Source organism: Linepithema humile, chromosome 3 (assembly GCF_040581485.1).
Source record: "Linepithema humile isolate Giens D197 chromosome 3, Lhum_UNIL_v1.0, whole genome shotgun sequence".
NCBI classification, from domain to species: Eukaryota; Metazoa; Arthropoda; class Insecta; order Hymenoptera; family Formicidae; genus Linepithema; species Linepithema humile.
This window is the reverse complement of record NC_090130.1, coordinates 28,971,506-28,987,791: the sequence shown is the minus strand read 5'-3', so window position 1 is coordinate 28,987,791 and position 16,286 is coordinate 28,971,506. Positions and strand designations below refer to the sequence as shown.

General features: G+C 37.1%; 3 protein-coding genes across 5 annotated transcripts in view; 2 read left to right on the top strand and 1 right to left on the bottom strand.

The window, feature by feature from the left end:
* Window positions 1-15,906, top strand: part of LOC136998568 (uncharacterized) — a 33,242-nt gene extending 17,336 nt beyond the window's left edge. Inside the window, exon 2 of the mRNA XM_067351442.1 lies at window positions 8,177-15,906. Within this exon, the coding sequence (XP_067207543.1) occupies window positions 8,177-8,295 (119 nt within the window). The 3' untranslated portion in view covers window positions 8,296-15,906. The remainder of the gene's footprint in view (window positions 1-8,176) is intronic.
* The window catches only part of LOC105676684 (A disintegrin and metalloproteinase with thrombospondin motifs adt-2-like), a 102,863-nt gene that overhangs the window by 27,826 nt on the left and 58,751 nt on the right, over window positions 1-16,286 (bottom strand). The window lies entirely within an intron of this gene.
* LOC105676687 (uncharacterized) lies at window positions 114-4,195 on the top strand. The gene is made up of 4 exons (XM_067351444.1): window positions 114-2,306; window positions 3,303-3,520; window positions 3,568-3,732; window positions 3,838-4,195. Exons 1-4 carry the CDS (start codon window positions 2,242-2,244, stop codon window positions 4,104-4,106), a joined length of 717 nt encoding a protein of 238 aa, XP_067207545.1. The 5' UTR covers window positions 114-2,241; the 3' UTR covers window positions 4,107-4,195.

Below are 16,286 nucleotides of genomic sequence, written 5' to 3'. Positions count from 1 at the left end.
TTTAATGAAACAGCATTATACATTTGACAATTCAGCACAATTGAATATTTTGTACTCCTACAGAGTGTTCCGTATGCCATTAACATTCAATCGCAATGGATTCGTTGTATATTAAAACGTGCAATTATAACTTACAATGGGCGCTGGACCATTAAGAATCATTCGACTCGCTCGAATCTTCGTCTTGGGTGTGCGCGGCATCGTACATAATTTATGAAATATAAATCCAGGAGAAAACCAACCCTCAACAAATTTGACCACACCTCACCACGCCTTCTTGCGTGGTGTCTTCGGTCCTTTTCACCCTCAAGTTACTCTTTCTGCCCCTTTCGCCATATACTTTTCTGTATTCGCGTCGGCAAGATAATGCGCCTTTGTTTTTTTTTTTTTTTTTTTTTTTGGAGTTTTTGTTTTGTTCTTTTTCACTGCGGTTTCTTCGGCTTCGAGTCCTTTGTCTTCGTCTCTGTTTGTTCGTCTGTCTCTCGTCCTAGTATCCCTTCGTGAGTTTGTGTGTCAGAAGAATCATTAGAATGGTAGAGCGTGCTAAAGCGACCAAGGTTAAATGATGAAGAAGAAGGTTAAGAGACGAATGATGTTGAAAAAAGGATAAGGCATAGGCTGACTCATTTGTTTGGTGAATCGACTTTCAACTCTCGCAGCTTCAATCTCATTTGCATGTCCATTTGTTGCTACAGTTTATTTATTAGCGCGTTTCTTTATAATAACGTTTGTTATTGTTTTGTTTTTTTATTATTTAATCGTGAAAGTTGAGGGAATTTATAATTGATTAGTATCATTTTGCACCATCGGTTCTTTTGATTTATTAACTTTTTATAACTTTCATATGCTCTAAATTGCAGGATCCATTTTGCCAAATCAAAAGCAAATATTATTTGCAAATGGCTTTCGATGGTAAACAACTGATGTAAAGATCTGAACGGAACAATTTTATATCCGCACAATTTTAGTCGCTTTGTTTTTACAAGTCCGGAATTAATAACAGACGATTTTGTATTTGTAAACATTTTTTGCAATTGACAAAAATCAACTCTGGATGGCGGTCTTTCCTTTGTTCAAATCATCATTAATTATTATTCCTGACAGAGAGAGAAGGTAAGGCGCGGTTATCGAAGTGGGGCGAGGATGATACAGAAAGGTCGAGGGAAGGCACATATAAAAGGAAAACGAGTGCACAGACTAACAACTCTACATGGAATTAAAAGAGGACAAATATTGGGCTTATTTTGCGCCATGACTTTGCAATTCTACAAAATTTTGGGGTGTGTGGAGAAATTTAAATTTAATCGATTACTTAAATATAGAACAAATTTAATACAGCGGACTTGTATTTTTTATTTCAATTTCTATCCAATCCGAGGTATTGTTATACAAAAAATTATTAGGAGAATATCAGAACTATTATAATTCTTTATAACGTTCACATTAATATATCATGCCTGCCTCATGCATTCACTTGGTATAATCTTATTATTCACCCAAGTTATTTCACCCAAGTTGTATCATTCAAACACGCCCCTTTTGTAGCAGCATAAACCGTCCGAGTAAACATGTCCAGAATCCTGTCTTAAGTGACGCGAGCCAAAGGCCGCTATTTTGACAGATAAAATTACACGGTCCGCGACCATAATCAAATTCAATCGCATCTCTATCGTTACGTTTAATGGCTTGTCCGGACTGTATATTCATCGACATAGAGATAGGGTCTTTTCGAGCTTGTGCGTGGAAGGATTGTCGTCTCCCCCCTGCCTCTCTCCCTGTTTCTCTTACGTCCCAGAATGTCACACAGATCATTACGTGAATTTATTGTAAATTTCATATTAGAGGTTTTCAGTTCTCAATAAAACGCGATATAATTGATTACCAGGATCTTAAGTCCGTGCGGTGCTTTTTTTATTTGTAAAATAAAATTAAGGGCCACTTTGACCAAGTTCCGGTTAAAATAATACATGTATGTAATACATATAATACATATAATAATACATATAATAAAACATGTATGTAATACTCCTATATTGATTGACCTCGAGAGCTACGAAACATTACGGTGCGAATGATATTCGTGTCTCGCTCTAGAGCAAACCACCAGTGCGTTGTGCTCATGCGCTGAAACCGAGGATGCACAGAAACTCATTTTGTATCGTCAGTTTGGCGTGTTTATAGGTCCAAAGCCTACGTTGCTTATTGAAGGAGGAAATTATACGCATCCATCATTAAATCAAAATGAGTAAAAGTTGTTATTTGTGTGACCGCAAGCCGTCGAAGAATAAATACATTTCTGTACATGGGTAAGTCTTATAATTTTCTCGTTAAATCGTAATTTTTACTATTATAAGGTACTATTATAAGGTAACAGAAGCAAAAAGAAGATAAAATTCCGAAAGAATCAATCCTCCGATTTTGCTGTCAATTGATATACTACTGTATTTTAGTGCGCTGATTACGAATATGATCATGAAAATTGCTGACAAGATTATTTTCAAAGTCAAAACTACTTAAAAAAACTCAAAAATTATTGTTTTTTTTTAACATTATCTTGATAAATATTGATGTAACAAAAAAATGTTTCAAATAAAAGTTGTAGCTCTTGAAAAAAATACATCATTTATGTCCTATTCATTTTTTGCATAGAACCAATATTTTTCGAAAAAAATGAGATAATAGGAAAGACACTCCCATTGCATCCATGCATATACACTTCACAACGCGAAGCGAGGTTCTACATGAGTTTGCAACTTTCCACGCAAAGCGAGGTTTCAACCCAAACTTATGTGTATTGTTCTTTGACGGTGGAACTCCCCGCAGAGGGGCGGAACACACTGCATAATGCAGAGGGAGTGTTTTTCCTATTATTTTATTCTTTCGGAACTCTACCCCCAAAAAAACCAAAACACTTGTTATTAGTGCGAACAGCTTATATTAAATTATAAAAACATTAACAGACGTTTCAACCTCACATCAGACTATCTTTAGTGTCAAGTAAATAAAACACAAATAACGTTCGCTAATAAATTACAATAAAAAATATATTAAAATCAGTATATACTTTTTATTGTACTTTATTAGCGAACGTTATTATTTGTATTTTACTTACTTGACACTGAAGATAGCCTGATGCCAGGTTGAAACGTCTGTTAATGTTTTTATAATACAAGCTATTCGCACTAATAACAAGCGTTTTGATTCTTTTTGCTCCTGTTACCTTATAATTGTATTATTGTTACCTTATAATTGTATTTATTGAGCCTTATCATATTTAACGTAATTTTTACATTCCTTTACAGATTTCCAAAGAACGCAACTCTCCGTCAGAAATGGAAGAATGCTTGTGGATTAACCGAAAAAGATGATGTATCCCGTATTTACATTTGTTCAATTCACTTTACCTCTGAAAATATGAAAGTAATAGAGGTTTTTGGCAATCCAAGGATAATTCTGAAGCCTGGGTCAGTTCCTTCAATATCTATTCCTTCATCTCAATTTGAAATGATATTATGTGACAGTAAAAAAAATGCAACATCATTAATAAGTGTGATAACATCATCAAAGAAAATGCAACATCATTAATAAGTGATAACATCATCAAAGAAAATGCAACATCAGAAAATGTCGACGTTTGTTTATCATCGATGGACTCTGCATCTGTTCTTCAAAAACCTATAGATTTAGAACATATGGATGTTGACGTTAATTCTTCTTCTCAGAATCGTGATCGTAAGTGATTTATTTATTTATTATTTGCAATAAGTCCAACAGTCCAGAATCACGCGCTTATTTTTTTGAAAATTATAAACTTAGTTTCTGATGTCTTTTACTTAGGTTCTAATGAAAATGAAATCGGTACTCCTAAGAAGCGTCGATTTCATGAGCCACGCTTCATCTCGGAAATTACATTACTCGATTTGTCCACTCCAAGAAAAGCTCAGCGAATGCTAAAGTTTATAAAAAACAAGAATCAAGAGAAGGCAAAGAAAATTCAACGCTTGCAAAGCATCAACAGATATCAAAAAATACGTATCACCTCATTAGAAAATACGATAAAACATTTAAAAGATAAAGGATGTCCCATGAAGCAGAAGATTCATTAACGATAACATAAACATTGACATAATTTCATTTCAATCACATTCCAATCGCCGTATAATTGTACATAAAATAAACTTTTTATTATATTATAGTTATATATTTTAATACACACACACACACAAGTTTTAAAATTTGTCTTGTTTCCTCTTCCCAGAATATAATGTCTGATAAAATGAAAGCTATGTTAGCTAACATACTGCAGAGAAAATGTCGAAGAAAATATTCCGAAGAAGTTTGCAGCTTCGTGTTAACGTTACATTTTTATTCATCAAAGGCGTATAGTTATGTAAGACAAACGTGGGGAGAACGAATTCTTCCACATCCATCAACAATAAGACAGTGGTACCAGGTAGTCGATGGATCACCCGATTTTACACAAGAAGCATTACAAACAATTGCTGCGCGAGCTTCGAAAAAAAAAATCGTAATATTACATATATGAAAGTAATCGACGATTAACTTTCAATGTTACCAACAGTATTTCTGTCGACATATCCGTCTCCCTAACCTTTTTCTATTATAAAATGTGTTTTATTTGTTGGCAACTCTGTAATCGATGATTAAATTAACCAGAACTTGGTCGAAGTGGCCCTAAATGTTATCGGCTGGTCTTAGAGATAAGAAGACTTGGTAATTCCACGCGAATGCATACGCGCGTGCGCAAACAGTTTAATTTATTCACAAGCGGTATCGATAGAATGACAATTTTACGCGTTATCGAGATCTTCGACGAAAAGTATGAGTACTTTCAGGGTTGCGATATTCAATATTATTGGATAATAATATAGTCACGTCAATCGACCTGTCACTACAGCCGGAATGCACATGTCGCGATCGTTCTCTTCATGAATTTAGATAGAATGTTGGTAGTGTTGGCGAGAAGTGGAACGCCCGATATCTAGATTGGTCGACAAAGAGTCTGACGGGATCGACAGGTGAATATACAGAGAGACTACACAAATAGTCCCGTACGAAATTATCGACGGATCGGACGTTCACGGTGGCCGGTATCGTCGACGGCCATCTCTCGATGAGAAGAGACCCGTTTCTCCCTTTCATGAAGAGATCAAACGGAACCAATCGGTTGATGCGAATTACGAGCAGTTTGCTTTTCTCACTGACGCATTTTGATCCTTTTCAACCGGCTTCGGTTTGACAGGAAGCAATTTATTCTATATATTGGCAACATATCTGTACACATACACACACACACACACAGTAGCCACCGTCATTGCGTCAAATCGAGATTAATTTGTGAATGATACATCAATACAAGTTTGTGATGTTCGTTACGGACATTCAATCTTGATTTAGTTTATCATTAATTTTAATCGCTCCAATTTTGTCTTTTGAAATTATCAAATTGTAGTAGAACTGGAGTTGGAGTAAAATGGAGAACGACAAAAGGTTTTTCAAGCATCTGTGAAATTTAATTTATAAGCTTTAATTTCACATTTCTAATTGAATTGATTAATCACCAATTGTTGAAAGCTGCGTGCGAAGCCATTCTTGTTTGTTTAATCTTACATTATGAGCACATTCGCATTCTGTTAGTTTTTATTAGGGGGAAGGATGTTCCCCGTGGCAGAGGAAAATGAGTTATCGATAAACAGCTGGCACAAGAACTGGCGAAGATACATTCTCTGAGATTGCGGGGAAGATTCTCGAAAGAAGAACAGGATCGCTTTTGGTCTTATCATTCCGACGGCCCTAATAAGACGCGAGAGACGCGTGTTTATCGCTTCAACGCCGAAACTTAAAAGATAAGACAGATAAACGGACGAGAACGAGGTTTGTGCTGAATACGAAAGTTTGAATAATTAGCATACGACGAGCCGCGTAGCTGGACGCGTACTTCATACGCCGCTTGATGGATGAATCTAGATAATCGTCATACATATCTATGCATGTGTAGTGCGAAACATGCACATGAACATTATTTAACATTATATATAAAATTGTACAGATTTACATTTTATTATAATGTTATAAATTTACATAAAATACATTGCTAACTCCAATTGCGATTTAGGAAGACACTGAGATTCTGCGATCGTCCCGATCGCCAATATCAACACCAGTTCTCCGATTAGCGCAATTTCCTGCTCTAATTGGCGCAGACTTAAATCTAAATCGCTGGTGACTCGATGATCCCCAAAGTAATTTAACGACGTAGTCGTCGGCTTAGTTCTAATTCTCTATGTTACAGGCGGAAACGTAATCGTGAAGTCGGGCAGAGATTTAATTAACTCCGGTTGTTGGTCAGAAATTTACTCTTATCCGGCGATAAAACACGACTAAAGGATTCCTTGTTACGCCCCTGCGTGATAACGAGCCGCTTTTCGAGATACTCGAAGAAGGCGGCGGCAAAGGCCGCAAACAGAAACCCCACCAAGGACGAGCGAGGTCTTTTACACGTGGAAACGGGACAATCTGCCCCGTATGCAAATGCAATTTCATTCGGCCGCGAAGGCACTCGTGCGCGCGCGTGCGCGCTCGTATTCGCGCATCCGTTACGATTGGCAATATTTCGGGTGTAAGAAACGGAAGGCAATCTATATGTAAGTAAGGTCCTTCGTATGAACACGCAAAGCCGTATGCCTCTCAAAGCCGGTGAAGAAAGGTAAAGGCGCCCGAGGGAAAAGACAGAGAGAGAGAGAGAGAGAGAGAGAGAGACTCAAGGGAAGCGGCGAGATAACATCTCGAGCGAATCGGTAGCCGCGGAAGCAGGAGTATAGATCATGTTAATGGCATTTCACCGATACGAAGCACGCTCTATGCCCGGCTCGATCGCTATCGATAGATATCATGCCGGCGTATCGTGATGTCCGGCGGATATGCGAGTATTTGAACGCGTATTCGCGCAATGCTACGTTCCGCGTTACTCTCCCGCATTACAGATCCCTGCGTATGATTGAAGAACAGTTGGAGAGGTTATAGATTGGATTGGAATAAAGAACACTGGTGAGATCTTAATGAATGGACGCGATCATCTTGTTACGTTGAATTTGACAATCAAAATTAGCGGTCACTAAGACTGCAGTTCTTTGCTGTATATTTTCTCAATATACTTTGCACATATAAACTTAAATTTATGGAGTTGTTTGAATTTATCAAAAAGAGAGAAAAACGCAAGTATAATTATAAATTCTTTTGAAATTATGTAGTTTTTGTTTTTACGTAAAAAGTTTTTTATACTAAAGACATACGAGTCAAGTTTCCTCTTTTTTCGTAATTTCCTTTCTTAGTTTATTAGATTCTCAGGCGTAATTTATATTATTTTAAATATATTTAAATATTCATATATATTTATATTATTAAAAAAAAATAATATTTCTAACTTTTATTCTTTATATTTTCATGCATCATTTTAGAGATAATTTGGAATTAATTTATATAATAATGTTTGAACGAGGGATGTGTGTGCGGATGATTACAAACAATAGAGTTTAATATTTTTCGTGAAAACAATAGCACAATATCGATAATTTAGCGCTATAACTCTTGGATGATTCCGACAAATCAATCAATCACGTCACATCTTGGCAATTTTAAGTGTTCGTTTGTGTTCGCCCGTGGGAAGGCAATCTTTTGTGTTCCCCCATTAATCAAATCGGGAGACGAAGCTGCCCGCCGCCTCATGTACGATTATGGCATTACTGGTCATTGGTTACGACTGTCATTAAGTCTGAACCTTCAACCCTTGGTCGAAGGTGTTGAAGAGCTCAGATCCATCTGCATCCATCTGCTTTGACATACATTTCAGTGCTCACGATAAGACAAAAAGTAAATAAACAACTATTATGAGTTATTAAAGGAATTATTTTTGTACACATACATATATTGTATGTTTTTTTGTATTTTTTGAGAATTAAAATTTCTATTGCTTAATTAAATTCGGAAATTTATATTGCTCGATTAAGTTTACGATTGAAAATTTTCTATTAAATAACGTACGAAAAAAAACTATGTTTACAGAAATACAGACTTTTTTATTACATGCCTTTCAATGATGGCATTGTCGATCATTCGTTACACTTGTCCTTAAATCCAGATTTCTTGTTTTCACCAGGCATTGAAAAACTCAAGACGTTTGACATCGATGCGTTAGGCGGCAAGCGTGGTCTCTCGGAGTGTCCCGCGTGTCAGACGAGGTTCGACGAGGATGAAGTATCTCGAGGTAGGCCATAACAAATCTCGAAACAAACAGACGCCAGAAACAGATTCGCTATTTAAAATCACAGCGTGAACGACCCGGTGACCCGGGCTTTAATTTGAAAATATGTTGGCCGATTACGGCGCCCAGAGGGAGGTGGTTGTACACTATTCAACGCCTTCCTTTCACCCCCCTTCCGTCACCCCCCTCTTTACTGGTCTTTGCTGGTGAGATAATTTATGCACTCGTGGATTTCGGCCTTTAAACGCCAGCTTAATAATAGACTTAAATGGCTTGTTAACCTTAATTAGCCGTAAATCAGCCGCGACTCCCTCCGTAAACTCCCTCGTCCTCCCCCCCTCCCCCCATCCCTCTTCGTTGCGCAGATTAACAGCCGCGCGTAGAATTGCCATCAATAATACTTCGTAAGCCGCGAAACAATGCTCTAGGGGGGGTATACTTGATTTATGTGCGGATGCAAGAAACCGGGATTCCTCGACATTACGCTTGTCCCGCCGTGCGGCAGAAGTAGCCGCCCCGTTATGGAGAAACCATTTGCTGTCTTTCGCTGGCACGAACATGTTGTCACAAGATTGATAAAGAGATTTCCGAATAGATTTAATTAGTGTAAAATGTTGCCGTTTAACGAGAAAAGAGTTGTCTTTTACGTTGCTTTGCTTCTAAAATTAATTTCAAATTGAAAAAAATTTGATGAGAAAAATTAATGAAAAGGAAATTATAATGAGAGGAAAATTAACAAAAGTATATTAACCACGGCTGCTATATTGTACAATTTTATAGCAATTTCTAGCACAATCTTTTATAATTGAAAAAAAGATAATTAGACGAAAAAAAAGAGATTTATGAAATAAATTGAGATTGATTGCTATAACAAAATGGCATATTAAGCGGACAATGCATAATAATAACGGCTTAGCATGTTTCTCTGTGCGTAAAATAGTAAAAATAATAGAGACAGAGTTTCTTTTTTTTTTAATTTTGGCGCGATTACGACGGAATCTGGCACGCTGAAGATATCAGGACTCCAACGATCCTGCCCGACCAGAAAGCGCAATACAATTATGGGTCGATAGCCGTATTATTCATGTCGTGTCTCACCGTCGCGGACCTGTAGTTAACTTATCTCATCTACATAACTGCGTCCTCGCCGCACCTCGTTCGAGGATTCAAGTCGACCGAAAAATACGTCTCCGCGCTTGTCAGTTCCCTTGCGCCCCGCGTGAATATAAATGTGTCGGAAATTAAAGATTCCGCGCTGAAGCAAAGCGAGGCGCGTGTTATTATAAGCTTAGAATCATATGTTATTTATTGCGATTAAATAAATCTCATTAATTCTATAAAATGTTTTAATATATTTCTCTTTAATACAAATAGTTCTTGTTACAATTATTGAATAATTGTAAGAGAAAAAAACTATGTATAAGTTGCATCCTACAATTTATATTTTAGACTTTATTAAATGCGATATATGTATTTATATACACTGCAAATTTCAGGTTAAAAAATGGTTATAAAAATATTTAAAATTAAATGTTGGAAAAAAATATTAGTGTTTCAGAATATTCAGGATTACTCCACGTGGTCTCGTTTTGTACAACGTCGCGATCAAATTGCAAGCTCGCGACGATAATTCGTCACGATAAATTCGTCCTGCTTGAATCCTATCGCGATATCGCATTGTTGCGAGCTATAAATGCCTGGGGACTCACAGATAAAAAACCAATGGCGCCAAGCGGCCGTTACAGGTTATACAACTATTCTATATGCAGGGTGGCGCAATGTGTTGCCGCGCGTGTGAAAATTTTTACGCGGAGCAGAACCCCTTGATTACATATTGCCCGCGGTGCGTTATTATACACTTGCAGGTTCGCATAAAAGCACACGATTGCGCGCGTAACTGCACCTTTAAATATGCATTACATTTGCGTAAGTAACCGGGAAAATAGAAAGGAAAATTGCGCTAAAACGAACCACATTGGAATCTTTTTCCGTGCCCTTCTTGTTATAATTATAGATTAAATTTGTTGAAGAATTTACACTTGATTGATAAATAAAATATTACATATTATTCATTTTTTAAATATTTATCAGGATTTAAAATGTTTGGAATATTATAGATAATATCGTGAGTTATAATTTCTTGATTGGATGCTTTCTTTAATAATGTTACCGCTACATTTATTTGAACAAAATTTTTCTCTTAAGAAAAATTACATCTAAGGTAAAGTGCAATGCGAACCTTGCCATATATATATCCTATGTACATAATTACTGAGCGCGCGGAGTGTTTGCAAGAAAGCATAATTATTTCGCCATGTTAAGCTACTGTAAGATTTGTTTAGTTGCCTTCGTGAAAGTATTTTGTAATATTTTACGAGTATTGCGCTGATAGAGGCGCGTGCGATTGGTCGCTCCAGGATACTTTTATCCTTATTTGAAATGAAATGAAATTACACGTTCTTAAAAACACACACACACACATATATATATTTCAGTCATTAGAAAAATACATATATTTTTATCATATAAATCTAGATTATTTAATGAGGATATTATTACTTTTTATTCGACCTGGAATAGGAAATGTATACCTGAATAAAAATAAAAAGGTTCGCAAGCCAATTAATCCAATTAATCCAATCCGCTGTGCCAGTGCTAATACGGCGAGCATTAATTGCAAGTGATCTCCAATACTAGCCGCGTAAACACTTCTTATGAGGATGAAAATCGCATCGCGCATAAACTGCGTATCAGCGCGAGATCCCATCCTCGCAATGCGCCGAGTCAGCCGTATGACGATTGTCCGCGCGTAATGCCGGCAATTAGACGAGGCTGAGGTGGGTATCATGAAAAAAATGCGCTAACATGACCGTTTGCTAATTACCGACTAGTCTTTATCCCTGAAAACCTTCTCTTTAAATGGATGGCGGCTTCCGGCGAGTCTTGCACCGCAAAATGCAGTAATTGCGATTGGTGTCGATTTGCTATGCCTCTCGGCTTGTTTTCAAGGTCTTTTTTTGGAGAGATTAAACAAAATAATATGCACAGTTGACACGCTCGGTATTTAATGTCACGGAGTTATGCAATATTATATGTTAATTTGTAAGGTAGCTTCGTCGAAAGACGCGAAAATAAACTTTCAGCCGTAAGAGATGTCGGATTATAAAATAACTTAATTTTTAATGAACTTTTTTTAAATATAAAAATATTAGTCTAAATTAAATATTGATTCTAAAAATTTTGATCAACTAATTGGATATGCGATAAAAAAATAAAAGGAAAGATATTTAAGAGCATCATCGACAAATGTTATTGCATTTGATTGTAGCGCATAACTAGTTGGCGTACGAGAAGCAGTTGTAAGTTGCGATGTAATGCGTTATGCAGTCATTTAAAGTGAATTACTCTTGAAACGGCTCTCGAGATTAGTTCATTTCGATATTGGACAGCTCGTTACTCTTCTATTGCCACGCACTGGCTCACAATTAGTATCGCGGATGCGCCGAGCTTTGAGCGCCGAGCCGCCACCGTCGCCGCGGGAAAAGTCCGCCGATACGGCCGGTCGACTAATTAATTACCAGCTTATCTCCATCCGGCAGGCTTATCGTCCGCTCCACCACCTAGTTACCTATCCGGATGAGACACAATGGCGCGGCCGCCTCTAGGAGACAGCCGCGTGACCACACGATTGATATATTGAGGAAAATCTTGAACATTCGAGATACTTTTTCGTTAGTTGCGTAATTTATCAATTTATTTTTAATATATGTATTGGTTTTTGAATCTCATGTAACATTGGCTTATAAAATATTTATTACACCAATATTTATTATTAATTCCTATAAAATATCAAAAGTAGGAATGTAAAATGTTTATTTCTTTCAAATTGCGTAAATAATATTTGTGTATAATTGAAACATTCTGTCGACAAATCTGATTTTTTCTCAAAATTTCTACCATTGTACATAACGAAAAATTATCAATAGATAAAAAAATCAAAGTCAATAATAAATTAAATAAAAAATGGTAAATATTTTTTACCAGCCTTTGCATATCTCAAGTGATAGTAAAATATATAACAATTATCGTAAAAATCGGCTATTCGATAATTGAGGTAATTAAAAGTTGGCTTGTTACGTATTTAAAATCTGCGAAGATATCGTATTGTTTAAAGTCTTTGCGAAACACTATAGCTTAATCTTTGATATACAGAAGAATTTCGCGTAACGTGCTGCGATATAGCAAGCGATAAAACGGGCGATCGTGTAAAAAGAGAGAAGCGAGTCGGATGGGGTAACTTGACGCTCTGGTATTTCTTAATTCGACGAAAGAGTGCGGAGCCTGGAACCGGCTGAAAATCGCTCTTAAAAATTCTCACCGATGATTACGGTGTTCTTATCGCGTGCGATCGATCCGTATTCCGCAGATTGGCTTGGCGACGTTGTAATCACTGAGATAAAAGTGAAACTTACTTGTTAGCTGAATGCGATCGTTTTGAAATTATCAAATGTTCCAGCATTTTAAGCTTAATTCATAGCGAAAATAAGCATATATGAAATACCCAATTAATGATTTGTACAATTTTTTATGTCTTTTTTGAAAAAAAAAAAAAAAAAAAAAACACTTGCCGCAAAAGTAGGTTAATGTAGCTATGTGCGCAAAGAAATAATAACAAAATTCTGTTTAATATATTTTCAAGTCATAAAATTGCAGGAATTTGCGTTATTTAAAGCACGACTCTGTTTTTATGTGTTTGTTAATTCGAATCAATATCGATAAATTCCACGAGGCGTATCGATAATGTCTCAAAGAGCGGACGCGTTGTGATAGCGTGAATGGTAATACGGCAATAACTTTTATGTAAATGAGAAGTTGCAATTAACTGAAGTGATGGACAAGCAGAAAGTGCCGTTCCCGTTCGTAGAACGCTTCTCGCCAAGGAGCGAAGAGTGCTCCGGATTTTTCGGCTTCTCGCTGAAGCAGCAGTTGATGGCGCGTTTAATGACCTCAAAAGCCTATGCGGTGGCGTTTTACTCACGCATTAGTACCACTTCGCTTTTCGTTGGTTCAATTACTCGCGATAAAAGGAACGTGACGGCACAGGCGACAAATGAAAACCTTCAAAATGTCAAGTAAATTCCAGCGAGAAATTAACATATGCAAATAAAGATTCTATGACAAATACGACGAAATCCGTCTTCCTCCGAAGATAAATTCTTACGGAATTCTGTTATAAAGCTATTTAGCAAATGGAAGCGATACTTTTACATTCTCGCCAGGTCTGAAAGTACGTAATTCGCGATTTAGATACGGATGTAAACGGCGTTGTTCTCATACAGATACTTGCGAGTGTTTGGCCGAGTTACACGGATGAGGATAGCGCGCGGATAGTCGCATATAATTAAGATCTGGCTTGTCAGAGACCCGCGGCTCTTTCTTGCTCGTTCCTCGCTTCATGTATGGGCTGGCACGCAACTACACACCGTCCTTTCACGTTCCATGCATGCTTTTCTCCCGGCCGCATCCGCGACGCACCGTTTTTTACCCATTATTACGTCGTACAACGTTGCTTAATTACTTTTAGACACTCTCTGAAATTTTGGAAAACTTTATAGAAATATTTCTTGAGTTCAGCATTTCAAACCTTTTTTCTCTCTCTCTCTTTGATTATTTAATATTTATACTTTAATTTTAATTTAATTATAATAAAATACAAATTACTTTTGTAATTTTTAATAGATACAATATACAAGAAACAAAAGTTAGATTTTATTCAAGAAGTATTGAGTTGTGTAATAAGTAATTTCGGACTTTTTATGCAGCACATTTAAAAAATCGTAAAGCGAGTAAAACTTGATTTACAACCTTGATCAATAAATATTTAATTTAACCAAAACCTGTACTTTACCTGATAAAAGAGTAGATAGATTTATTTGAAAAATACGAAATTACTTGTACAATTCAATATATTTTTTTTTCTATATGAAATAATTTACTTGAAAAGAAAATTAATTAAAGACTCAGATCCCTACATTACAGTGTAAAAAAACATATTTAGATGTAAATTTATCACATTATTGTTTATTGACGAGAAGAAACTTTTTTTCCTCAAGCGATTAACTACTAGAAAATTATGTCACAACGAAAAAAAAATAATATAGATTGTATAACATTGTAAATTGCACGCTCCTTTCTCTCCTCTTGTATATTGATCGTGCGTAATGAACACACAGGTTGACGTCTCCTGTTTTCACATGTATGCAACGCAGATTGCTCCATGTCAAGTCACGTCGCGTCATTGCATGTTGTCTTGCTCATGGTGTGGACAAACGTGGTTTGACGTTATACAGGATATTTACAAAGTCCTTATCTCTTTCGTTGAAGTTGTTACAAATTCGGGTAAATGACACGATGACATGGGCGTATCGTTCATCTGAAGCAGTATTATCAACTCTATAAAGCAAGCTTGTTATTTTAATTTTAAATAAATTAAATAATTAAAGATAATTTCAATGAAATAGACGCCAGTTTATAATATTTCATTATATTCTTTCTCTCACGGATATGTTGTTATTTTATTTCATTACTTCTCTTACTGTCGCATTCTTCTATTTTATATTTCATTTATTTAATTGTTACTTGTGGCCTGCTGCGCAGCGGGCAAACCAATTGTGCAATTTTATCTAAACTAAATAACTTGTCTAATCCCTAAAAATCATATTGACGAGAGTCGCAAATTAATGCTATTCTAATCTGCGATTGGAATAATCTTTATAAATATCTGTATTAATCAAATTATTTTTTTATGTCAATCAAGCCTCCAGTATTAGATATATTGGCGATCATTGGCGTGTAATGGCCACTTCCACCTTCCAGCTTGTCGTGTGTACGCGCGTATCCGTCGGCTCCGCCACATCCGATAGCCACTAATTCATTCAAACATCCTTTCACATGTGTATCTTTCACAGTGCGGCGGCCGCTTTCCTTACCGCGCTGCTTGTTGGGCCGCGCCAAGCTATCTACCCAACATACAGTGGCGGCTACCATGCTTACCGCAATTAACTTGACGCTGCGCGTTCCCAACTTCCATTTGTATCAGATCTGTTGCAGATACTAAACACGCGCGCGAGACATTCCAATCGGCCCACAGTTTCGTCAAACGACGTATCCGGAATTCCGAGAGGCCTCTGTTAGTTAAACGCTCGAACACGCGTTCCGCCGTTCCGATATTGGAATGTACAATATTTAACCCAGTTCAAGTTTATTATGCTGCGGCGTGAGTGGCTTTGCAGCATTGAGAAATACACTGATATTTTATACACCGTGAATATTAACAGCGTGTGACATATTTCTCACAAATGTAATACGCCGCCGATTGTTCATCAGCCTTTGCGGTGTAAAACTAAAATTCCCGGCGAAGGAAGAATCGACGAGGGATTCCTGTTGTGTGTCCATCTTCGAAAAAGACTGAAGGAGGATTCTACCTACATCCTAGACCTCTGAAGTAGACTATCATTTCGTGACCGAGTGCTTGTTTACTCATTGTCGGTTGTTTGAGAGGCGCGTCTACATAGTTAAACACTCGAGCAACGGCCGGGCATTAATGCAGGCTGTATCACTAGATGTCCGAGGAACGACACGACGCGCCATATCCGACGCTTCACAATACTCGCTCGCGTCGCATCGTGGAACAGAATGGAATTCCACTTTCATCAATTTCTTCCCACGTACTGGGATGTCGGCCACGTGGCTTTTCTCTCAAACAATACCTACCACAGTCGACGATCGGTCGACCTCTTCGGTCTTGAAATCTTTGGTTTCAAAACCGGCTTGAATCGATGGCTTATCGCGAACCGAACGCAACGGATATTTCAATGACAAGGGCTGACGAATGGCGTGGGTACGCCATTTAAATTGTGTTACCTGTAATCGATACAGCTATCAGCGTCGCGGGCGTCAAGGATGAAAGTCGGTTGAAAGATTCGCGCCAAGCACAGATTTAACC

Coding starts and splice junctions, on each gene's coding strand:
- LOC105676687 (XM_067351444.1), top strand. CDS start 2,242: ATGAGTAAAAGTTGTTATTTGTGTGACCGCAAGCCGTCGAAGAATAAA. Junction 2,307..3,302: donor AAATACATTTCTGTACATGG/GTAAGTCTTATA, acceptor ATTCCTTTACAG/ATTTCCAAAGAACGCAACTC. Junction 3,733..3,837: donor TTCTTCTCAGAATCGTGATC/GTAAGTGATTTA, acceptor TCTTTTACTTAG/GTTCTAATGAAAATGAAATC.